Below are 25,422 nucleotides of genomic sequence, written 5' to 3' on the forward strand. Positions count from 1 at the left end.
TACTAAAGTAGGCCCCGCTTTTTCAGCTGAAATGCCCACTCCACTCTTCTGACTGCATTAATTTCATCTTTGTATCCTTAAATACATAGCTCTCATGTAGACACATGAGTTGCTGCCACATAAAGTGAGATGAACCTGCTATTCCCTTTGTTATTAAAAGAAAACACTGTCAGGAGGGTGTTAAGTACAAATCCATAGATTTGTTTATGAAGAGAAAATTCAAAACACTGAATTTGATTGAACTGTTTTCCTGGGCACTTGTCCCAGTAGGAAAAAAAACAAGGCCTGAGTTCCTTTTTACACACGGACTGCTAAATAATGTCCCTTTAGATTTCTTCTTTCCAGAATTCTATATTTTCTGCAAAACGTACAAGGCCAGTTTGTACAAACAATTGTCTGAAACTGAGACCTATCCTCATGTCAATCTGTACTGGGACACAGAGTCCTGAAAAAAGAAAGTACACTATTAACCTAATTTTAGGCATAAAGGTTGGAGGGCCTGTGCTTGTCAGTTTCCTGACATTCATTGTTTTTTCCATAGGGCTATGACCTGACCAAAGTCTCAGTCAGGGCCAGAATTTCAGGAGAGTCTGTCTCTGTTCCATCTTTGCTTTTGCACAATAAAATTCTGCCACCCCAGGAAAGCAGTCATAATTTGAAAAAGAAAATCTTTGCTTGCATAATCTTTGCTTCATCACAATGCTCTCTCACAGGGGATGCTTAAAGGGAACATATTCCTACTCTGATCCACCAGTCTGTATTTTGTCTGCCTGGTGCTATAAAATAAGCATATAAGGCTATGGAGAGAGCAGTTCACTGCTTGGAGAACTTAAAATACTCTGTTTTGGCTCCAGTAAATGTGAAAACTGAAGACAAGCTTTCACCAAAGCCACGAAGAAAAGCTCTCTGCAAATTTAGAGTGACTCAAGCATAGATGCGCAACCTTAAAGTTGATAGCATAACTCCAAATGTCAGTGGTTAAGAGCATTTATGCTTTTCCATGTATGCTCTTTCTTCTGGTTCTTGTCAATCTGCTTTTCACACATGTCTGTAATAAGTGATTTCCCTCCTCCAACTTCTTTCCAATCTATTCTTTGTCTCCTATTTCCATCTATATCCCTATTTCATTCCACTTTGCACTCTTCACCTCTTCAACCTTTTCTTCATCAGTCATATCCCTTCTTGTGTCTCTGCTCCATAGAGGGACTCTCTGACCTTATTATATGTGGTCTCTCTGTCATCCTTCTTCCACTGTTACGGGAGGCAGTCTCCAGCAGGAATTTTAATGAAAAACACTCTGAGCAGAGTATTTCCTTCAGAATTTTCCTTTGAAAAGAATGTAAAACTGAAGATTTTACACCAAGGTTCATATCAGAACAACAGTGCATCACTGGGCTTTCTAACAGGATAAAAGCAAAAGGATGAACTTCAAGAAAAATTCTGATTTCCATATCTGACTGTGTTTTCTCCATTCATAGGAACACTGGGCTACTTAAATAAAGCCAAACATTGTACAGTATTTGATAACTTTCACATATTTTAGTAGTTTTCAAATGCTGTTAAATTTCTTTGTTGCTGAGTTTAATTGTCAATAATACTCACGAGCTTACCTATACATCTGTTTAAACAGATTTCATTTTTCATATTAAAGTCAATTACTGTAGTTCTCCTCATTAAAGGTGAGAAAGCACCCCTTATCTATGGATCTGAAATAAAGAAGAAAAGAGAGAAGAATGGTAAATTCATTCCCAGTGTGCATTTTTTTCATCTCCATTTCTGTTAAAGCAAGCACTCATTTAGTGATAAATCAGCATTAAAGTGGGATGAAAGGACTCAGATTTTAAAACAAAGCCAACATGAGACCTTCTAAAAATAAAAACTCCTTTGTTACAGTGGAGTTTTACCTCTTCTAGATTGTGGGGTCTATGGAGACTCCTATTAAGTGCTGAGATTTCACTTCAAATGCATGTCATACTCAGAGTACTTCTGATTGTATGAACTGTGGCACAGCTTATTACAGATAAAGAAGAAAAATGAAATTGCTCTGCTGCCCTACCCAACAGGGAAAATGCTAACTTAGAAATCAGCAGCCTTGGATGTTTTTACCAGCCCTGTGACTTTCCACCCATCCTCACCCCAACTGTCCCCAAGGACCTTTGTGGTTTCTTCACCTGCAGCTGCAGCGAGTAGAAAGCTGTGGACCCCTCGGGGGATCAGTTCAGATATTACTGCACTAAGTTCCATGGTGGAGGTGCTCACCTGGTTCTCTTCTTCTCCTTTTGTGTAACCAGAGGGATTTCTGTGTTCAAGCAGCATCCCTGACACAGTTTACTTCGCTAATACAGACATCACCGCAGGACTGCTTAAGCTGGTGTAGTGCAAATGTAACATTTACATTAGCAAGAAAAATATATCAGCTGAATTCATACATCAAACAGGTATTTTCTTTTGCTGAATGCATACACAGGGAGAACGAAGCCGTTTCTGGAGGAACACTGTGCTTCCTTAGTGAAAGTCTCAGTTGAACTTGTTCAGCAAGATTTTGCTAGTTATTTTGATAACTTCTCTTAGTTTTCATCACTTTTTGTACTATGGCTGTGCCTGAAAAATGACTCCCATCATTACGCCAGTCCAGCCCTTGTGTATCCTTCGTCCTGCCCCCGCTGGCAACTTGACTCTTCTGGCTATGCTTCATGCCAGCACTCTCCTACCAGAGCTGCCAGTGTCCCATTTAATCTGTGATAAATATGAACTGCTCCCAACCCTATTTGCCTAGGGGATATCAGCTCTATTTGCCACATTTAAAAATGATCATCCCTGTTGTTTAGAAAAACAGCAGCTCAAAATGCCACCCTTGACTTTCCTCATTACTTACAGACTGAAATTTCCCCATCTGTCTTTCCTCAGCTGTGTTCTTGAGAAAGAAATCCTGTCTCCTGTTTTCTTTCTCCCCAGTGAGCAAATCCTCATCCACTGTGACAGCTCATCTCATAGTGACTACTCATTCTAGGTAGCTCCTTGCTCCTGCCTGGAGATCTTTTCGTTTCAGCCCCTCAGTGCACCTAATGGCTTTTCATGTTTTTAAAAAAAGTGCCCTTTGTCTCACTCTTCCACCTAACAATCCTCCCTCAAACAATGCTTTCTCATTTCACCTCTTTCACAGATCTTAATTTTTGTCCTATCCCCTCTGTGAGAGAATTTAGTTCTTCATTACTGTGTATTAAATATGTTTGCTGAGATATTTAATGGCAAATTTAATTTCTCCAACACTGTCAGTCTGTCTGTCCCTCTTGATTCTGTCAGTCTCCAACAACTGTAAACTGTAATTTTTTTGTTCAACCTAAAGTTTCAGTCTCCGAGCAGGAAAAGCCTTTGATTCCGAACCCTTTACCTTAAAACTCTGTTCACAAGGCCTGGGAACTCAGAGCCTTTGACTCTGAATTAGTCTTTTGACCCCTCGAGTTTTTCTTTCATTAAGTTTATTTATTGCTGTCACCTGCATATAACTACTATGTTCTTCTACTTTGATCCATCTTCCACTAAAAATGCTAATTTCACGTGTACATTACCTGCTGGCATTAAAAAAAAAAAAAATTCAGAGGCTTCTTCCATGATAATTTGGAATCCCAGTTCCACTCTGTTTGAAAGGCTGGGGACCTGGAAAGGGCATGCAGTGGGGCTGGAGGGGATGGGGTAGGAGCACTCGTGCCGCCACTTTGAGGGACTGTCCCATGCCTGGACTGTGAACTGCTCCCACCAGCTCCATTAAATGTTCATCTTGGAATCCACAAACAAATGAGCTTCCAGACACACAACACTTCATCTCCAGTGACAGAGGCTGCATGTCCCTTATCCCCCTGTCTCCTGACTCACACTGGCAATATGCAGAGGAGTAGGGAAGGTCCCTGATTCTTCCTGTACCAGTACAGGAAAGAGGAAACCCAAAGCAAAACCAAAAGGCAAAGAGCAAGGCGACATCTGCCAGGAAGTCTAATTCACTGCAAAAATGAAAAAGACAGGAGATTGGCCTTTTAAAATTCAAGTTGCAGTTGATCATCCTCTTCGGCTGCAACCCCAGGAGCGTGGGCAGCAGGGTGAAGGTGGGCATTCTCCACCTCTACTCTGCTGGGAGGAGACCCCACCTGCAGTGATTTGTCCAGCTCTGGAGCCCCCAACACAAGAAAAATATGGACCTGTTGGAAGAAGTCCAAAGGAGGCCATAAGGGTGCTCAGAGGCCTGGAGGACCTCTGCTCTGGAGCCAGGCTGGGACAGCTGGGAGTGTTCCCCTGGAGAAGAGAAGGATCCAGGGATACCACAGAGCCCTTTACAGCACCTAAAGGACCTCCAAGTGTGCTGGAGAAGGATTTTGAAAAGGGCCTGTAGTGGCAACACAAGGGTGGAATGGTCTCACACTGACAGAGTACAGGGTAAGATTAGATATTAGGAAGAAATCACAGAATCACAGAATGAACTAGGTTGGAAATGACCTTTGAGATCATCAAGTCCAACCTATGACCTGACCTAACTCCTCCTCATCAACTGAACCATGGCACTGAGTGCCACATCCAGTCTTTTTTTAAACACATCCAGGGACAGTGAGTCCACCACCTCCCAGGCCAGACAATTCCATTGCCCAATCCCTCTTTCAGTGAATAGTATTTTCTGACATCTAAATTCTTACTTCCATTCTATGGCTGGGCAATGGGGTTTTGAGACTCATCCTGATGATCAGAAACATAATGCTTCCTTACCCTTTTCTCTCGGGGTTTAATCCTTTCATTGATAATGCTGACAACTACATAGTTATCAAATACTGCATGTCATTGAATGCAGCTCCACGTGGTTCTGAGAACTTGTTCCCAAATTGGAAGGGGATCTGAAGGCTCCCCAGATAATCCCACAGCTGCACAGAGCCACAACAGTTGCTCTCCTTGCTGAAGAGATGCCTCACCAGTCTTCAGGTATTGCAGCAGTAGCCACTGTGCTCCCTGTCAGGAAACACAATTATCTTCATAAAGAAGTGAAGAGGAAGACTCACACTGCATTTCCTGAACACAGGCACAGAGATTCACCCAAGTAGAAAGGAATGGCAAGATGCATTTAACCTCATTAGTTTCAGTAGGGCTGACTTTGTGCAATCCATCAGTGTACAGATACATTAGGGGAACTAAACTATTTCCACATCTCATTTACATAATGGATGGGATGTGAAATGAATCCTATGGAGGAGAAGTGCCCTGGAGGCACTAAAGTTTATCACAATATGTAAGAGTTCTTTTAGATCATTGCATTAAATTTCCACTAACAAGATAACAAATTAATTGTCTGTATTACTGTACTAACCCAAAGCGGATAAAGTGTATGATTTGAGCGGAGGAAGGCAGCTGTTTAAGACAGCTTGGTGGTTATAGGAGGAGGCAGAAGAGATTAGTGTGTCTCCCAGCATTTGTGTGCCATGATGCCAGCCCTCCTCCTGCCCCTTTAAGAAATCTGGCTCTTCTCTAATCTGATGTAGGACTTGAGCTTTATTAGTGAAGTGAGGGAGAATGAGTAAATCAACTGTATCAGACAAGCCTCAGGACATCTGGAAATCGATCATTCTGCAGAAATAAGCACTCTGTGTTTATTAGCTGGGAGTTCATCACTATCACTTCTTTTTATTCAATTCCTAAGAGATTTCAAAGCTATCATCATAGTATTAGCTCTTCTGACTGTGCTACTGGAGATAAAGATCAGAAGATCTATCTAATGGTGGCTTTCTCAGTCTCCCTCTTTCTTTCTCTAAAGCCATTCTGATTTTAAAAAAGGTAGGAAAATAGCTGGAATGAAATAAAGAAGACTTCTCTTAAATTTTTGCCTGTTGGCAATGGGAGTAATTTTTTTGTATTATTATTCCACAGGAACTTGGTTTTATTCAGGGGAACACATTCTGCAGAATAGAAAATCCCTCTCCGAAAAGGTGGAATTGGAAGTTTTTAATGTGGTGGTGGAAAAAGGAGGAAGATAAAAGGACTTAAAGTCATAAAACAGTGTTTTACATTGAAAGTGAAGTTATTTTAAATGATAATCCATGTCAAATAGAAGCCAGGGAAATGACTTCCATAAGTTAGAAAGGTAATAATATTACTTTAAGAAGAATAATTACTTTCCTTAACTGCATTTATCACATAGTAATTCAGTTCTCCCTTCTGGAATATGATGCAATGCCAAACTTCTGACTGATTTATTTGAAACTAGCCTTAAGAAAAGATTTGCCCAGATAGGAGGCTTCTTCTGGTTCTTTATTCCAAACTGAGGAGTTATCAAAATGTAAATACTATGACTAACTGCATGTTTAGATGTGCATTCCTGTACAGCTGCATTGTGTAGCTACATTGTGCAAAGACATTGGGAGAAAAAAAAAAAAACATCTGTAAGAGTTTTCCAATAACAATGGTTAGACGCATAAACAATTTAAGTATAGCTGTGGATTTCCAGAAGTCTGGGGGGAGTACAAATCCAATCCAATGAACTCCCTAAAGAAAAATCTTCCCTAGAAGAAGCTTCCCTGAGATCAATTTTTATCAGCTGATTTCTCCGTTTTCCAATGGCAAATTAACATTTATTATCTCTTTTGGACTGGCACTTTGAGTTCCAGCCCGGGTGCACATTGTGCTAGATTCTGTACACTGATTAAAGAAGAAAAGGTGCACGTTGTCCAAGAGTCTTTCCGTGCAAGTACACGATGAGAGAAAACAGATGAATGCAATAAGCAGGGTGATCATGATTTAACAGTAAAGCAAGGCAACTAAATTCATCCACTTGTGCAGAGCCTAGCACAATGCAGTTGGACCACATTGCTTGAAAAGTTAGCACTTAATAACAATAACAATGAGGTCTTTAAAATTAAAGTATTAATATCAGCTAGAGATCATAAGTTGCTTAGCCAGTGAATGAAGAATGCCATAAATCTCTAAGGAAAGGCCAGTTTCAAGTCAGTATTGTCTTGCCTCCTACTCAGGTTTTCTGCCAGTTTGCCCTGAACTAGAATCATGCTTCTCCTGCATCACCCTTTTACTTATGATTACAGTGATTATTTCTTTATAATCATACCATCACTGTTTTAGGCTCTTGATAAATTCCTTCATGTCTGCCTCTGCTTTTGAAGCTGTCCTTTCCCTGTGCCCTTTCTCATTATATGCATAATGATTGATTTCCTCCCTGCTTTGCTGCCCATTGTTCACTTTTGTGTTTGTAGCACTGTCTGTGATATCAGCAGCACTCCGGGGAGCTAAGGTATGGGATGAAAAGGGTTCTAATTTGGAGGAAATGCACAAAGATTAACGGATAGGTGATAAATAAGGTCTGAATCACGCCATGAGTGTACAGCATAGAATCCTAGAATGGTTTGGATTAGAAGGGACTTTAAATACCGTCTTGTTTCAACCCCCCTGCCGTGGGCAGGAGGCAGGAACACCTTCCACTATCCCAGGCTGCTCCAAGCCCCATCCAACCTGGCCTTGGACACTGCCAGGGATCCAGGGGCAGCCACAGCTTCTCTGGGCACCCTGTGCCAGGGCCTCACCACCCTAACAGGAAAGTATTTCTTGGTAACATCTAAACCTCCCCTCTTTCAATTTAAATCAGTTCCCCTTTGTCCTATCATTCTCTGGTTGTGCAAAAAGTCACTCTTCAGGTTTTTTTGAAGCTCCCTTCAAGTCCTGGAAGGGGCTCTAAGGTCTCCCCAGAGCCTTCTCTTCTCAAGTCTGGACAGCTCTAATCTCTTCTCAGCCTGTTCCCATAGCAAAGGTGCCCCAATCCCCAGAGCATCTTCTCTTTCTGGGGCAGTGACAATGGACAAAATACACCGGTTTAATGAATGAGTGTGTGAATTTTAAACTCTTTACTTCCCTGTGATGGTGTTGCAAATGATTTATTTTCACCTGATTCATAGATGGGTTGAATGAGGGCTTTGCTTTACCTAAGGCCTTCTGAACAGAGCACTCCAAAGAAAAAGTCCAGTGAGAGGTGATGATACCACACCAGTAGGTCCATTCACTGAAGGACAGACCTTCCACTACTGCAGCATGCATCCAAGCCTTTGCTGCATCTTTGTGTGTTTCCAACAATGCCTCTGAGTCTCTGTTTGCATTCTGTTATCCATGAAAGAAAACTGATGATCCTCCATTATTGATTGCTCCAGATCCATAAATTACTCTTCTTTCTCAATTTAGATGAGATTTGCAAGGAGGTGAGAGATACAGGTTGAAGATACCAAGCTCCTAAAACAAGAGACAGATGTCTGAAGCCACGATTCACCAGTGATGAGCTGCAACTGGGCCATGTAGACATTGATGAAATTCATTACATTTGTATTTCTTCTGTAGGGGGAGGATTTTCCTCAATGATTTGTATGACCTTGCTAAACCCAGATAGGTGGTAATTGAGCAGCAACTACTTCTTCAGAAGAAACAGAATAAAAATATTGAAAATATTGACTCACCCCAAAGGCAGTAAGCAGCACTTTGGTCTTTGACCTTTAAGCATCCTAGGGTAGTCAATAACCTGGCTGTTAGATGCTGTGCCTGCCACTGATTTTGATTTGGGAGTAGTTTAACCTTGAACCAAGATCTAAGTAACCACGGCAACAGGAAGTTGGCCTCTCCATCCAAGGAGTGGGGATCCATAAATCAAGGTCCCTAATGCAAACACTGTGTGCAGGTAGAGATTTGAGAGGATAAGTGGTTTGTGGGGGATTACCTTTGAAAAAAATGAATGACTGTCCCTTGATATGTTGAAACACAGCTTCACAAACTTTTTTTTTTTTTTTTTTTTTTTTTTTTTTTTTTTTTTTTTTTATCAATAGAGGTCAACAGGTTACAGCTGCATGTTTTCATATGGCTCTTTATACAGGCCCTTCAGTTTAATTAGAACCAGATGTTGAATTTATGAGGTTGTTAGCATTATTATGTACCATATGCACGTGCATATATGTGTGTGTGTATTGATACATGCACCCACATGTGCATGTTTCTTGTGCACCCACTACACCCATGAATAAATAATATTAAGGCACAAACTCAAGCACTGTGGAGTGGTGAAACCTCAGGTGTGCGTGCACAAGTTCCAAAGGGTAATTACCTAGCCAAATAGCTCACTTATTCTACGGGACACTGCTTTATTCAACGCGCAGAGCTCACCTAATGAACAGTTATTTGGGAGCTGGATTTTCCTTTTGCTATTCATTGCGTGACATCACATCTCATTTATTCCACATTTCTAAGCCTTGGTATGAATAGATGAATGTTTCATGAATGTTGATAATTTTATTTTCACGGGACTGCTCTTGAGATGAGGGGTATATTATTGTTCTCATTTGCACTAGAGAAGCCGAGCAGAGAGAGATTGAAGTCTAATGGATACAATTTGAGATGCTTAATACTAGATTTGAGGCTCTGGAAAGATGTGTGGTCTAATAGGCAGAGACTGCTCTGTTTATCTCCACCAAGCTGTGACCTGTAATGTTGTCTCACTTATTCCTGCACATTCTTGCTTCCCTTTAATCCACAAGTTGATATCGGGTCACAGTTTCATCAGGACTCCTATCCCAAACCAGCTCATTCTGTAACCCCATCTTTCAGACTCCTCTCACTCTAGCATTTCTGTGCCTGAATCAGATAGAGATCGCTTCCACAGTTTCTGAGACAACACACAGATCTCCTGATATTTCTTATTTTACATGCCAGAAGCATGGGTTCATAGAGACGGTTCGTAGCAACTCTAAATAGCAAATACAAGGAATTTTTGATTGGCATCTGGAGAAGCTGAGCACAGACAATAGACACAAAAGTCTGGGAAAGGGTCTGGAACACCAGGAGCAGCTGAAGGAACTGGAGGGGCTCAGCCTGGAAAAAAAGGAGACTCAGAGGGGACCTTCTCACTCTCTACAATTTCCAGACAGGAAGGTGCAGCCAGGTGAGGGTCAGACTCTACTCCCAGGCAACAAGGGACAGAACAAGAGGAAAGCTGTGCTGGGGGAGGTTTAAATTGGATATTAACAAAAATTTCTTCACAGAAAGGATTATCCAGCCCTGGCACAGGCTTTCTAGGGCAGTGTTGGAGTTCTCATCCCTGGAGGGATTTAATAGCCATGTGGGTGTGACACTTGGGCACATGGGCTAGTAGTGGCCTTGGTAGAGGTGGGGGAACAGTGGGATGGATGATCTTAGGGCCTTTCCCAGGTTAGATGATTTTATGATTGTAGGTGTCAGAGCACTTGTGGAAAGTCTTCAAGGAACTACCAGGTGCTATCCAGGTGCAGCCAGGGGTGGCAGAGCGGATCAGTCCTGCAGGGGATAAAGGCCCCCACCTGCTGACCTGACCTGCTGTGCAGGGAGGTTTGCTGCTGGCCTGGATCAGGAGTATTGTGGAGACATGCAAAACCAGATCAGAGTGGCAAATAGAAGCAAGCAAACCTGTCAGGAGATTTTCATGATTGACCAAGAAGCTCCTGAATAATGTCAGATACAAAAAGGAAGCAAAAAAGACATGGAAACAGGTGACCCAGAGAACTAGAGCTACAACATCCAAGCACACAGGGATGGGAATAGGAAGAAAAAGTCTATCTGGAGTTGAATCTAGGGCAGAAGATCGACAAGAAATGTTTTACAGACACTTAAGCAGCCAAAAATAGCCTATGGAAAATATGGGGCCCTTGCTGAATGAAACAAGGACCCTGACTGAAGAAGATCAGCAGCAGACTGATTGTCCTCTTTGGCCTTTGAGAATCCCAGGCCCATGAGACTGGTGGGGAAAGAAAACTTACCCTTGGAGGAGGATCTGATTAGGGAATAGTTAAACAAACTGGATAAGCAAAAGTCCATGGGATTTGGCAGGATGTATCTAAAAGTACTGAGAGATCTGGCTGGCATCACTGTGAGGCTACTCTTAGTTGTTTTTGAAAGGTTGGGGTGATCAGGAGAGGTTTCTGAGGACTAGAAGAGAGCAAATGTCAGTCTAATAAGGGCAAGAAGAAAAAGAAAGGAAGCAGTGAGGCTGTTCAGTCTCACCTCAATCCCTAGAATTTGGTGGAGTAAATAATTCTGAAGAGCATTTCCAAACGTATGAAGGAGGAAAAAGTGATCAGAAGTAATTATCACAGATCTATGAAGGGCAAATCATGCCTCACCAATCTGATGTTTCTTATCTTGACTTTAGTAAGAGTTCTGGCACTGGGTTCTATCAGCTTCTCATAGACAAAATGATGAAACAGAGGCAGGATAAATGCACACTATGATGGACTGAAAACTGTCTGGGATCAGAGGGTTGTGATGAGTAGCACAAAGCCCACATAGAGACCAATCAGCAGAGGTGCACCCGCTGATATGGGGCCTAAAAACTTTTAATATGTCAATTAATGAGCAGGGTGACAGGGTAGAGAACACCCTCAACAAATCTGGAGAATTTCAGAACTCAGAGGAGTGGCTGGTATGCCAGAGGAGCATGGACGTATGGGAGAGAGTCCAAAAGGAGGCCACAAAGATTATTAAGAATCTGGGATATCTCTCTTATGAGGAAAGACTCAGAGAGATGGGATATTCAGCCTGGAGAAGAGAAGGCTCAGGGGGATCTTCTCTATGTGTGCAAATGTTTGATGGGAAAGAGTAGAGAAGATGGAGCAAGACTATTCTTAATGCTGCCCAGTGACAGGATAAGAGTCAATGGGCACAAGATGAAACACAGGTTATTCCTGAACGGTGTAGTTTTACTGAGGGGATGAACAGGTCGTGGAGAGAGGTGGTGAAGTCTCCCTCCTTGGAGATATTCTTATCTGGCCAGATGTGGTCCAGGGTAAGCTGCTCTGGCTGACCCCGCTTGAGCAGGGTGAAGTGGACAAGGTGGTCTCAAGAGGAGCTTTTCAACCTCAGCTGCTCTGTGATTTGTTGAATCTTTGTGTAGCTTAGTTGCCAAAATCCGATGCATTTTATCTGAGGCTCATGTGCAGGTTGAGATCTGAAAAAAAGAAGGCGTTTTTGAAAGATTATCTCTGATAAATGAATAGCTGCCCTAATCATGTTGAAGCCCATCATCACATAGACTGGGAAAGGTTTTCAAATTTCAATGCCAGCAGTTTAAATTTCACACATTTACAAGCAAACAAAATGGTTACAAACTATAAGAAAGTTTGAGAAATACTGTTGGTGGAAGAATCTGCCAGCCATAAGTCCATATTTCTGGAATATTTTACCTCTTTGACATTTTTTTACCACTCATTTATTATGCACTGTAAACTCTAGGTAGAAAAATATATGACAAAGGACTCTTTTTTTAACTGACTTCCCTTTGATGAGCTGCAAGGCAAATTTAATTAGGAAGGGAATTCCTGAAAAATAAATGTAATGTGCTTTAGATGGGAATTGCATATTGAGGTTGTTCCTGATGCCTGCTCCTTTACTCAGATGAAACACCCACTAAGTCAGGTGTTTATAGCAGAGAAGTGTGTAACAAAGTGTGGTGAATGAACTACACAGGAAATGATACATATACGTTCCCACTAAATAGAGTTACGAAGGATGTCTCTCTTTATGTATACATCAGGGTTTTTAGGAGAAAAGGTAGTAATGTGGAATTATTTTGTTGGTTTGCCATTGTTTATAGAGACCAGTGATAATACATCCTTCAGCAAAATTATCAAAAATTAATAACAATGATGACCCTTGCTAGTATCAAGACTGTATTACAGATGCATCCACAAGGAAATATGGAACTCTATCAATGTAGCAAGGACAGCAACTAACGTCTCTTTTTTTCAGATATTCCCCAGACATGTTACTCTACTAGTGTTCATCCAAATTTTGTTTCCGTCCCCAGGAATTGCAGGTCCCCACTTAAAAGCAGACCAGACTTCACTTCATGGTAAAATGGAAAGTTCTGCCTGTAATGTGATGACCAGAAGGAAACCAGCAGCTGTTGACAGTGTTGCAATGCCAAGTCCAGTATTATCTCTCCTACCTTCATCATCAGCAACATCTGAAGCAGGTAATGCTGTTTTCACTCCACCCCCTCTGTTTCTTCCCCATCTTCCTTCTGGAGCTGCACAATATGTGCACCTAATTCTCACCCTGATTGGAGAAGTAGCTGCAAATGTGCATATTTAATGTAATAATCAGGCTATAATATTTCCAACTCTTTCTTACTGTGATTGCATATCTTGGCATATCAAATTATTTCTTTCACATACAAACACTCATGCAATAATGAGGACACAAGTAGCACCAGCCTGTATGGTCTAGCAGGACACTCTGAAACAAGACTCCTGGGATCCTTTCTCAGCCCTGTTGTTCCTTTCTTTTAAATGCTCCCATTCCTGTAGCCCGAACAAACCAAATACACAGTGAATAGCTGAGGAGAAGTACTGCATACTTCAGTGATTTTAGTGTAATATTCTGTCTTGCAAATGCAAAATTGTCTGGGGCAATGAACAGTGATTTAAAATACCAGAATAAATAAGTCAGACTAGCGTGCTTTTCTATCAACTTATATTTTGTGCTTCTATTTTGAATCAGATCAGAAAGGTGATATCTTTATACTGTTGGAAATTGAGCCAAGTCATTCAGGCATCATCATGCCTTTTCTTGGGCGTGGATAGAGAAGTTAATCTTGCATTCCGTTTTAATTTCCAGTGAATGGGGAATGAACAGTTCATTACCCTATATGCAGCCATTAGAAGTTTCATAGTCTTGTCAAACTTTTGATGCCACATTCACAAAAAACATATTTGTATCACTGATTTACAGAATTATTATATATTTATTTACTGATTAACAGAATTATTGCATATTTAATCATTCAACTGAAAGTGCTGTTTCAATGCACTTATTTTTATTTCCCTTCTCACTTCTTGAATAAATAGTGAAAACAAGGGTTTTATGCTGCAAAGTAGCCTCTGTAAAGATAAATTTTTATATCAAAAAAATCAGGATTGTCTGTTTAGTCTTTAATACTTTCCTATATATAAACCAAGGACAGATTTTTAAAGCAGTGGAGAATGAAAGCACACAAATATTTTATGATCGGTTTCAAGATGAAAGTGTATGCTTGAGTGCATAGCTCATTCTTTCCATTTTCAGAAGTCTAATTAAATTGTTGGTTTATCTGTAGCCCAGATGTTGAAATAATTTAGTTGAAAACTAAAAGAAACTGTGTTAATGGGAAAACAGGACAGTGCTATGGGTTTCCTGTAATTAATAGGAAGCTCTTTGAAAATTACTCCATTCAGACCAAGTCAATAAATTGAGCCCAGCTTTGCGCAGCCTCCTCTGTGCCATGTTCTTGCAAGTGGTCTCAGGCACCTCCAAAGGGATGGAGAATGACAGGCAGCAAGAAGGATTTTAGAGCTTCAGACATAACAGAGCCATCCAGAATAAAATTAGGGGGTCAATGACAAACATCCAAGGGGTCTGCCTGGATGTTTGCCTGAGTTACCTCGTTGTTCATCATCACTATGCTGGAGTGGGTCTTTCAGCCTCCTCTAAGCTACCTCAGAAATACATATTTTTGGTAGAAATTGCTCTCTTTGCTTCAGAAACTGGTTCCAGCATCATATCATTGCTGCATAGCCTTCAAGCATGGCCTGCAGCCATTTCAATTTGTGAGACTGAGCCTCACCACACCTGCGGACCCTGGGGACACCAGACTTCCATGTGCCTTATATAAACTGTGGTTTACGACTGACATTGGTTCTTGCTTGTTTTGGGCCAGATAGGTGAGGTTGTTTGGAGAGTGGAGAAAGGATGAAGGAAAAGTACAAATTTCATTTGGGACTGGATTTTGCCTTCCTGGAGACAGCATGTTGGGAGGTGGAGGGAGGTCAATATGCCTGGGTAAAAACATGCCCCCCTGTACATGTATGGTGCCTGGAGGCTGCCACATGTTGCATCCCCTCCGTGGCAGCATATTCACTTTTTCATATGCCTGCATGCAGGCATAAGGTTACTGTTCCCCACCTCCTCTTTAAACACTTCTAAAGGAATTCCACCAAATAGATCAAGATGGAAGTCATCCTCCCAAAGCAAGATTCCCATGTGCAAACAGCAATGTGCAGAAACAGGGGAAAAAAAAAACAAAAAAAACCCAAAACAAAACAAAACAAAACAACAGCAACAAAAAAACTAAGACCAACACAGACCAGAAAAAAACCAAAAATCTAAAACCAGCACAGACCAACTTGGGTCCGGGGTTGGGCAGGGTCTGTCTGGATAAAATAGAAAAGATTAATACTTAGCTTTGGCTTTCAGCAGAGCGGTATATCACATGGCAATATAGGAAAATATTTTATATTTTGATTGCTCACCAACAGCTTCCAGATGAGTTGATAACACCTAATGGCTCTCACTTCAATAGTAGTTTACTCTGGCAGATCTCCCTGATATTTTATCATATGCACAACTCATCAAAGCTTCTCCCTGCAGACACATCAGACTCTTTCTGCATAGTCTTCCTACACCAAATGTAGAATCAGATGTCCCTGACATTCAATAGTCAAAATAATGTTGGGTTTCCCAATATCTCATTTAAAAAGCCTGACTTGAAAGCATATGTACATACTCAGTACATGCATTCTGACTACTGTTAGACTGTGTAACAATTCAAATGCTTTCTAGGGCCTGCAAGTTCAGAGGCTTGCTAGGAAGAAAGCAAAAGAATTATTAGTAGCTTCTAACAAGCTCCCTGAGAAAGTCATAAACACCCCAAAGCATTTACGAAGGAAAAATTAGTGCAGTAAGCCAGCACAGAACAGCACAGAAGTTTGGGGTTTTTTTTCCTAAACGTGAAAATGAGTTTCAGCACAAAAATGAACAGACTTGTGAGCTTGCAAAGTTTTATAAGGTCCAAAAAAGTATCTAAACATAAAGGAAGACAGTGGTGTTCAACTCGTACATTTACATGCAGGAACAGAAACCTCCCTATAATTGTCTGCATATCAGTTAATTTTGGGGAACTGGGCAGTTTGGCAGAGAGCAGGCACCAATCTTTGCTCCACTTGGGCAGTGTCTCCTCAGAATCAGGCTTCACTCAGGACTGTCAGCCTGAGTGACCTCTGGAGTGTCTGAGACACTCACTGGGTTTCAGGATGGACAGGAGTGCTGCGTTGTTCTTATCCAGTATCAGGACATCAAAACAACGTGCAAGGTCACCTTGAATTTAATCGAGTTCCCATTTTAGAATTTAGAAGCTGAGGTCATCCTCTACCAACTGTACAGACCAGGTCTCCATCGACTACATTCAAGTGGTAATACCAATCTGCAGAAACAACTGGCTGCAGGTAAATCTCAGTAAAGACACAAAATCTTTGCAGGTACTTGGCTAATGTTGTATTTCAATTTTTTTCTAGTTCCTTGGCTTACTTTCTTCCTAATGAAAATGGAGAGTAAAGCCAAATCTGGTATCATCATGATACCTTGCAAGCTTTCCTGTATTTCTACTAAATTTTCCATTGTCAATCACCAACTAAAAAATTTCAGCTTTGCTTTCTGAAAAAAAAGCACCTCAAATGTTGGAATTAAAAAATAGTATAAGACTTGAAAATGTGCCCTGATAATAACAATAAAAGGCAAAAGGTGGACACTGAAGAGTGAGCCAAATGCTTGATTTTTTAGATCTTCTGACCTGAAGCTACTCTCAGGATGTGGGAGGGACTCAAAGGATTTGAATGCTTAAGGCTGAAGTTATTGGGACTACTTATGTCAATCACCAGTGAGGACAGATGAGAATAATCATTTTCTGTGACAGGGACTTAACCTTTTTTGATCAAATTTCTGTGAAATAGCTTGCTGCCACTTGCCTTTAGGGATCTTGAATCCACAGTTTTTAGGGGTGACCTACTTGGGAGGAATGTTGTGCAACTAATTAGCTTCTCCTGAGTAACTTGGATATTTCATTTCCTTTCTCTTTTCCTTTGGTACCAAAATGACTGCATTTCTCTTTTCTTTTGTCCTTTGTGAACCACAAACTGCAAATGGGCTTTATTTTTCTTTTTGGTGTGGGGAGTGGGTTACATATGGAAAATGTATTTTGTTTTGTAATTAATGAAAACCAGACTTTGGGAAGTTGGCCATCCCAGGTCTTTATTTATAAGAGAGCATATGTCTGTGTTTTGTTTATGACTCACTCCTACTTCTTACATTGTAACTTGGGTTTGTTTATGCAAGCTTTTCGCTGAATCCAAGCAACATGGTGGTATAAGAGCCAATAATTTATGTTCTCCAAGAGGGGAGGCCAGTGAATGAGGTTTATATGCTGAATCTGCCACAGGCCATAGAGAGCAAGAGGTGATTCTACCACTTGACAGCTCCTGGTTATCTACAGAAAATGCTACAATAGCAACTTTATTTAAACTACTGCTGGAAGATTAGCCTGTTAGCCGTGAAGGCAGAGATAACCCCCAAATGAACCTTTCTCAAAATCTTGCCTGCTCAGGAAACTTCAAGGATTTCAAACTCAAATGACTGCTTGACAGTCAGGTGTAAATTAAGTTTGCAAGTAGATGTGGGTTGGGGTTAATTCAGTGGGATGTTTTATTCTTTACCAAAAAGAAATTCTGAGCTTCATCATTTCTTTCCCAGTAGCACAGAATGGATATGTTAGGAGTGAAGGGGAGCACCAGTTATTGCAATTGCAGAATTAATACATTCTGTTTCCCTCACAAAGGGGTAGTTACTTCTAATCTGTGTGCAAATCCTGAACTCTGAACAGATGCCGTGTTCAGGAAAGGACAATGAGACAATTTAGGCAAAACAAGCAAGGTCTCGTGTCCTAAGCAAAGGACCAGGAGCCAAGAAATACTGGGTACTCTTTCCAGCTCTGACAATGACTCACAACGTGACCTTGGCAAGAGACTTAACTACTTTGGACTTAGTTCAGATCTAAAGTAAGTTATCTGAACCAGGAGTAAGCTTACTTTGGGGGCCATTAAAGTCAATTATATGACTGAGTAGTTTCAGCTAGTATGTGCAGAGATAATAGTACAGAAACCCAGGCAGGGGTAATGAATTTGCCACAGATGAAGCGACCCACACATCTTGTCTCTGCCCACTAGTTTCAGTAACAAAGGCTCTTCATACTAACTGGCATTCATGACAAGAATTAAAGGCTGAATTTAAGACATCAGGATTATATCTCTGGGCTATAGAAGGTTTAATAGTTAAGGTGGGCCAATATGACAGCTATGCTAAGCTTCCTTCCCTCCTCTTAAAGGTTCAAAAAGCAGAACGAAGCAAACCCATGCATAAACATTGCTGTAGCAAAAGCTTTGTTGCTTTAGAAGAGGTAACAGGCAGAGAGAAATCTCTGAAGAATACTTATATCAAAGTTGCATTTTCATCTAGTCTTCATGATGCTGGAAGAGGTCAAAGGAGAGTTTCCAATCACTGTTGTTTGACCTACACTTGTTTCTCTCCTTGTCTCCCAACAGCCAGCTCGCCCCTGAAGAAAAGGTTCAAGCGCCGTGAAATTGAAGCGATCCAGTGCGAGGTGCGCAAGATGTGCAACTACACCAAGATCCTGTCCACAAAGAAGAACCTGGATCACGTGAACAAGATCCTGAAAGCCAAGCGGCTGCAGAGACAATCAAAGACAGGCAATAACTTCGTGAAAAAGAGGAGGGGGCGTCCTCGGAAGCAACCCCTTTCCTTTGACGAAGACTCCAGAGACCAAATGCCCGTTCTGGAAAAATGCGTTGACCTTCCGAGCAAAAGAGGTCAGAGACCAACACTCAACCCTTTAATATTGGAGCAAGCAGCCACTCAAGATACAATCATGGCCACCATCGAGGCTGTCATACACATGGCTCGAGAGACGCCACCCCTGCCACCTCCTCTGCCTCCTCCACCCCCTCCACTCCCTCTCCCTCTACCCCGGGCACCCCGGGTTGGAAAAAGGAAAAACAAGTCTCCACAGGAGGAAGAGGAGGACATGAAAGTGAAGCGACACCGGAAAGGCAGAGGGAGCGAAAGTGAAGGCCTTCCCTAAGGCCAGTGCACCTCATCAGATGTTGGGTGCCCATAGTGGAGCACACCAGGACTGGGGGACAGGAGGTGCACAGTCCGCCTCACCCCTTTGGCAGCACCAGACTGACCTGTCCCTTCAGCAGCCAGAACTCATTGCAGAGAGCTCTGCCAGCTGGGGCTCGCATCTTTCCTCTTCATCGCTTTGACCCAAGCCCCCCCCCCAGAAAAGAGGGGGGAAAGGCACGGGAAAAGTGGGGGATAGAGGGGAGGAGGATGTGTGTCAAAGTTGGAAAAAGCATGAACTCTGCCAAGTTTCCAAAACTAATCTGAATCTCAGCATTGCTGTTCTCATACCGTACCCGGAGGCGAGAAGTCATCCTCGCAGAAAGCTGAACGTTGTCACTAAGGGTGCATGCTTGACTCTGATTCTGTTTGGTGGGCCAGGTGAAACTAAGAGTAACTTTACCATAGTATAAATCACTGTAAAAAAAAAAAAAAAAAAAAAAGAAACAAAGAAAGAAACAAAGAAGAAAAACACCCAACAAAAAATAATGTCATTTCCTCAACTGTGATATTGGTTATAATCTATTTGAATTTTTTTTCTTTTCCAGTTTTATATATCTACCAGGCTTTGGGACAGCATAAGCCAAAATGCCTGGCTCCTGCTAGAACTATGTATTTCTTTCTCATTTACCTGCCTAGTTACAACTAGCTGCAATATAGGCAATAGAAAATTAGAGCCTTACATGTGTGCACACTCATTCCGAGTGCTATCCCAAGAAACGACGGAATATCACGGCATTTAAAATAAGGTGTTCACAGATATTCGGTTACTATAGCACGTTTATATGAAGCAACTTGGCAATGGCATGTGAAAAAGGGGTCATCCATCAGCCAAGTTGTTTTGATGCTCGGTACATATGAGTAGAGAACAGCAAGACACTTCTGGGGAATAGTTATAGTAAACATGGAAAAAATCACCAAAAAAAGAATATAAAAAAGATAAAAGAAAAAAAAATAGGACAGAAAAAAAAAAATTAGAATTAAAAACAGGGCCCAAACCTACCAAGTCTTTACCATCTGCAATTCCCAGTGAAATTGACGGGAAATCCAGAATACGAATAATTTGCATTGGGTAGCAATGCCTTGATATTATCTTTTAAAGAAAATAGACAAAGTAGATTGTTTTAAAAAACTATAGAACAAACCCTATGGATAATAGATCCTTCTTGGCAATTATTTCTGAAAAAAAAAGAAAAGGAATAAGTGTTCTTATCTGAAAATAGAAATAAAAATGTTCAAAGGGTATCACCACTGCAATTGTATTAATGCCACTTTGGACATGTTCTCCAAGTTGTGGTTGCCTTAATAAACTAAAAAAATAATTTTTTTTTTTTTTTTGTACATAATGTAATTATAAAGCTCTCAGTCTGCATGGATGCAAACTGTGTGTGACAAATCGTCTCTTTAAATGGTCAGTTCAAATTGTACATTTCTCATTCGAGTTGTCCGTTAGCCATTGATTTAACTTGGGTAAAATACCCAAGCTCCATTTCCACAGCCCAACTAAAATGTTTCGCTAAACAAAGACTGAACAAAAAGCTGTTCCATTGCAGTGTCAATGCTTTTTAAAAAGAAAGTCAACTGTTGAAATTTGAAATAGATACTTTCAACTGTATTTCCTTTCTTTTTAAATCCTGCGGTGCAGTCAACACCTAGCATAGCAAGATGGATATAAAAATGGGAACAGGGAGGGAAGATTCCAGCAAGGGAGGGGGTTTGGAATTACTTAATGGTTCACAAGCCAAATGCTGTTCCCTTTCTTGAGAAATCTTGAATTGGTTTATTGCCAAGGAAGCTTCATATAGCACGACACTAAAAAAAAAAAAAAAAAAAAAAAGAGAAGAAGAAGAACCACAAGAAAACCCCACCAAAAAAAACAAAACAACAAACTCAACAAAAGAGTCCCCACAAAAAATGTTGTGTTTCTATTCTGTTATTTATTTACAAAAATCATATCAAGACTATGGTGTTAGAGGAACACTGTAAACATACAACTCGTTATTTTTTAGAGACTGATTTTTCTTCTGTGATAGCACCTTAGCTTATTAAAACTGAATGCATATGGGGATAGGATTGCGTCGGGGAGCTGGAAGAGGGGATGTATTTTTTTTTATTTTTTAAGACTGGAACAAATTTTGAGGTCCTAACTCCTTAAAACTGATAAGAGGGATCACAGAATTTTGTTTCCAATTTGTTTTGCATCATTCATCATACCTATTTGTGCTTTTGTTTTCCAATTAATGCAGCTTAGAAATAAATTGGCTGGTTGCTCGTTCTGTTAAAACCAATTTTGCTTTTCAGCTCTCTTGAATTAGCACAGTGTTACTGACTGAAGTTGTAGGCCTGCAGAGAAAAAACCCTAAACCTCATTGAACTCCTCTCTTCTTCCTTAAAAAGCATTGGATTGAGGTTTAGTTAGTTTATAAACCCTTTTTTCCCAATCTCCTTTGGGCCTGAAAGTAGGTGACAGTCACTTAAAATGACAAGAAAAAATCGTAAGTTTGGTATTCCAGGTAGCTGAAATTAAGCCAGACAACAACTTATCCTTAGTTTTATCTCCAGTGATGTCATTGAAGGATATTTCAATGTATAGTGAGTGAAAAAAGGTCTGAAGGCAACAAATTCTGTCATTGAATGCCCGTCATGGCTTCAAGAGTGTCAGAGTACCCATGAGGGCTGGATTTGGGCTGGACCACACTGGGATAAAACTGCCCCAGGGAAGGATAATTGAGTGGCTGCTGCCTCCCATGCTCCTGAGCTTTGGGAAAGGAATGCTCTTATCCTTCCTAAAAGTGCTATCCAAAAAGCTGCGAAAGGCACAGTGTTTAAGGAGAGCATCCACTTGGAGGGAATAACCTCACAGACCCTTCACTGAGCAAAAACATGAAGAGGTCCTATTTGTCCCAGAGAAATTAAGTTCAAGACTTGGTAGCTGAAAGCTGTCAGCATAGGATGGGCTCCATCCAGAAGCTCAAAGTTTGTTTTTCACAGCAAGAAGGTGCTGGTGGAGCGTGGTGCTGTGGTACAGCCTTGGCTGTTTGTTCACACAACACCCTCGTGCAGCTGGTCCTGGGCTGACAGGAAGAGTAGCTTGTTAGTGTCATAAAAAGCAGAGTGAAAATACTGTTAGATGGCACTCAGAATTTGTGTTCTGCATGTTGCATAGTCTATAAAGATGATAAGCAAGTTGCTGACAGAATAATATTATAAGGCGATGTACTACATGCAGATCATAAAGGATTTAGTTTTAGGGCTTAAGGCTAAAATTCCACTCCTGCAGTTTATTACCCAACAATATTCCAGTAATGAGCTTTTTGATTTTTTTCCCTTACCACGAGGAAGATTTACAGAGGAACTCTCTAGATTGTCTCCACACATTTCCAAATACTATATAAAACTGGGGTGAAAGCCCTTTGCTTACTAAGACCAAAAAAACCTTTCAAACACCTCCGCTGTGTCACAGATTAGCACACATCTGAGCATGCTTCAGTAAAAACACAAAACAGTATCACGTGGCTGTGAGCCATATGAAATGAGGCCACGGGTTTGCATCCACTCTGTGGGTCTTTTATTCCTCAATCCAGTGTAAAACCAGAAATGGGGATAAATGTTCAGGGAGAGAGGAGGAAAAAAAAAAAATTAAAAAAAAAATAAAAAAATAAAAAAAAAAATAAAAAAAAATTACCACTTGTGTCTCCAAGACCTTCATGCTGCCAGCTTCTTGAGCCCTTCAATATTAAATTTTCTGTGAAGCACCTTGCAAGTTTTTGGATAACTGTTAAAAAAAAAAATAGAATATGGAAAAAATAAATTAAAAAGAGGTGAACATAGTCATCAGCTCCCCGGGTATCCTACAGCATGGCCCATTTGGCAGCAATGCTGTGGAATATAGAATATTCTACTTGTGGTTTTTTGGGTAGCATCTGGTGCAATGGGGTGCTGGTTCATCATTAGGGCTTCTGAGCTCTACAGTAATGCACCAAATAAACAGAAATCACTGTTCCAAACACAAGGATTTCCCTAACTCTTATTTTCACAGGCCCTGATTCAGGACTGCACTTAAGCACATCTAAGGAGCATCCTGAAGTGTTTGAAGAACAACTAAAAAAATAAAGAGAAAAGGGAAACAAAAAAACCAAAAAAAACCAACAAAAAAGAAAAAGTATCTAAACAGAAAAACCAGGATGATTTTCTGAATTGAAAGAATAAATATCTTACCCTTGTAATACCTCTTCTTTCCTTGTAATCCAAAAACTGGGGTGCAGCAGTTCTGAGATAATTAGAAGCACATTTCAACAAAGGACACATATTGGAGATCTCCTTAAGATGCCTGCCTAGGCTGCATAAAACACTACATAGAAAAAAAAAGAAAAAGAAAAAAAATATAAAAACATGAAAAGAGCTGCCAATTGGACAACATGGGGAAGCAGTTCAATCCCATGTTGGTTTGTTTTACTTTTCTTTTTCTTTATTTTTTTAAGCTATTTCTTAAATAATAAATGCACATGAAGTGTTAAATATGTATATACTGTATTTCAAAAAAATTAAAAAATCAAACGAATGGGGCACAAGATTGTTCTATAAGTCGTGCTGGCTAATTTTTAGTTTGTATTCATAAGTGGTTTTTAAAAGCCTTTTTTAAAGTGTAATTTGCATGTTCTACTTTGATTGTATGTAAACATATTTTAGAGCAAAAAAATGTATTTGTATTTTATTGAATATAGAGGCAAGAAAAAAACTTGTACATTGTTTGAAATGTTCTTTTTGTAACAGTTTTTATTCATGAAGCATTTTTGTACATTTAAAAATGGATATGGACTTGATGTTCTTTGAGGCTTAGATACATCTGGCATGCTTTAATGTCATGCTCCTTCATGATCTTAGATGTTGGTTTTTAAACATTTTTTTCTAAAACAAAGCTCAGTCTTTTCGCTACCAAATCAGGTTAGCACAGTATAGAGCACTTAACTAAAAAAAAAAAGAAAAAAAAAAAAAGTTAATCCTATTCATATGTTATTCATTGTGTGAAATTAAAGGAATTCAATTCAGTCTAACATGAGTTGTGAATTCTTTTGTCTTATTTTCCATCTGTTTCCCATCACTAAGGAGTTTAATAGCTTTTGGGATAATAATACCATGCATTCACAAGCCCTCTTTATGGTAATGGAGAAAAGCATGCTTTGGTTCTGTTCTTTTTTCTTTTCTTTTCTTTTTTATTTTTTTTTTTTTTGAATTTTTCCCAGAATATCCTTAAAAGTTAAAAATGGACTGTGCCATAGGCCCCACGGGCAAAAGAGGGATTCACACTTCAGTGCTGTGCCTATCACTAAATGGACAGAGACCTCTCTGGTCCAAATTGTGTCCTCAGGCACCAGCAGAGCAGAATTTACCACCCAGGTGGGATTTCCACTCCAGAAGCAGATGGAGCATCCCTCTCCAGATCCCTGCAGGGAAGGCAGTCCCAGGGGCTGAGCTGTGGGCAAGGGGGTGACGGGAGCCAACTCTCTCCTCATTGAGCATCAGAGAGGAAGGGCTGTAGGCCAAGGGGTATTTTCCGTTCAGTGGAGCCTCATGCTGTGACAATGGCACTGTGCACTGGTTGTTGTATGGTTTTAAGTTTCTTTTCCAAGTTGCTGCTGAGAGCGGTCTGCTGCCATCGTAGGCAGTCAGCCTCAACATGCACGAGTTCCTCCACAGCAATGCCAGGTCTCATCTTTTTTCTCCTTGGGGAGAGAGTTCACCACCTTCACCAATGGCTCGGCAACCTCATGGAGATTAAACCTCGCCTTCTGGAGAAGCCAGTGATGCCCAGGCATGACAGATAACTTAGTGTCCTCTTGCATTCTTCCCTTCTGAAGCCTTGTGGGATGGACTGCATTGGTGGAACCAACTCATCCAACCGCAAAGACAGCCCCTCTGGCTGCTGTTTTGACAGCTGTTGCTTCATGTTACGGTAGTAGATCTGCTCCAAAGATCTCAAATGCGATGGGGCTTATTTTCTTTCTCCTCTCTCTCTTTAATATATACATAGCCCCAGCTTTTGACAACAGTTTGCAAAAGTGCTGACATTTTCACTCACTGTTTTTTATCGGGATCTGTGATGTATAAGCTACTGGTCTCCAACTCCAACCACATTTTAGTAAAAGGCCTGTGGTAAAGCTCCTTAGGAAGCATCTGTGAACTGTCAAGATTTGTGCTTGCTGCTGCAGTATCTTAGGACCGTTCTCTCCTTCTGCCAGCTCTTTCCTGAGGTTTATCTCCCGTCACCACAGCTCTGCTGTGTCACCTCACAGCCATGGGGTAGCAAGGCAAACGAAGTTGGGGATGTTGGGTTTCTGCCACTGGATGAGGCAAGGGCATGAGGATCTTCAT

At 40.8% G+C, this 25,422-nt stretch overlaps 1 protein-coding gene across 2 annotated transcripts in view; it reads left to right on the forward strand.

The window, feature by feature from the left end:
• SETBP1 (SET binding protein 1) overlaps nt 1-24,100 on the forward strand; it is a 269,876-nt gene extending 245,776 nt beyond the window's left edge. For both annotated transcript variants that reach the window (XM_032095509.1, XM_032095508.1), the window contains 2 exons: nt 12,851-13,018; nt 18,453-24,100. In XM_032095509.1, the coding sequence (XP_031951400.1) occupies nt 12,851-13,018; nt 18,453-19,009 (725 nt within the window). In that variant the 3' untranslated portion in view covers nt 19,010-24,100. The remainder of the gene's footprint in view (nt 1-12,850; nt 13,019-18,452) is intronic.
• Nucleotides 24,101-25,422: the final 1,322 nt, after the last annotated feature.

Source organism: Corvus moneduloides, chromosome Z (assembly GCF_009650955.1).
Source record: "Corvus moneduloides isolate bCorMon1 chromosome Z, bCorMon1.pri, whole genome shotgun sequence".
Taxonomy (NCBI): domain Eukaryota; kingdom Metazoa; phylum Chordata; class Aves; order Passeriformes; family Corvidae; genus Corvus; species Corvus moneduloides.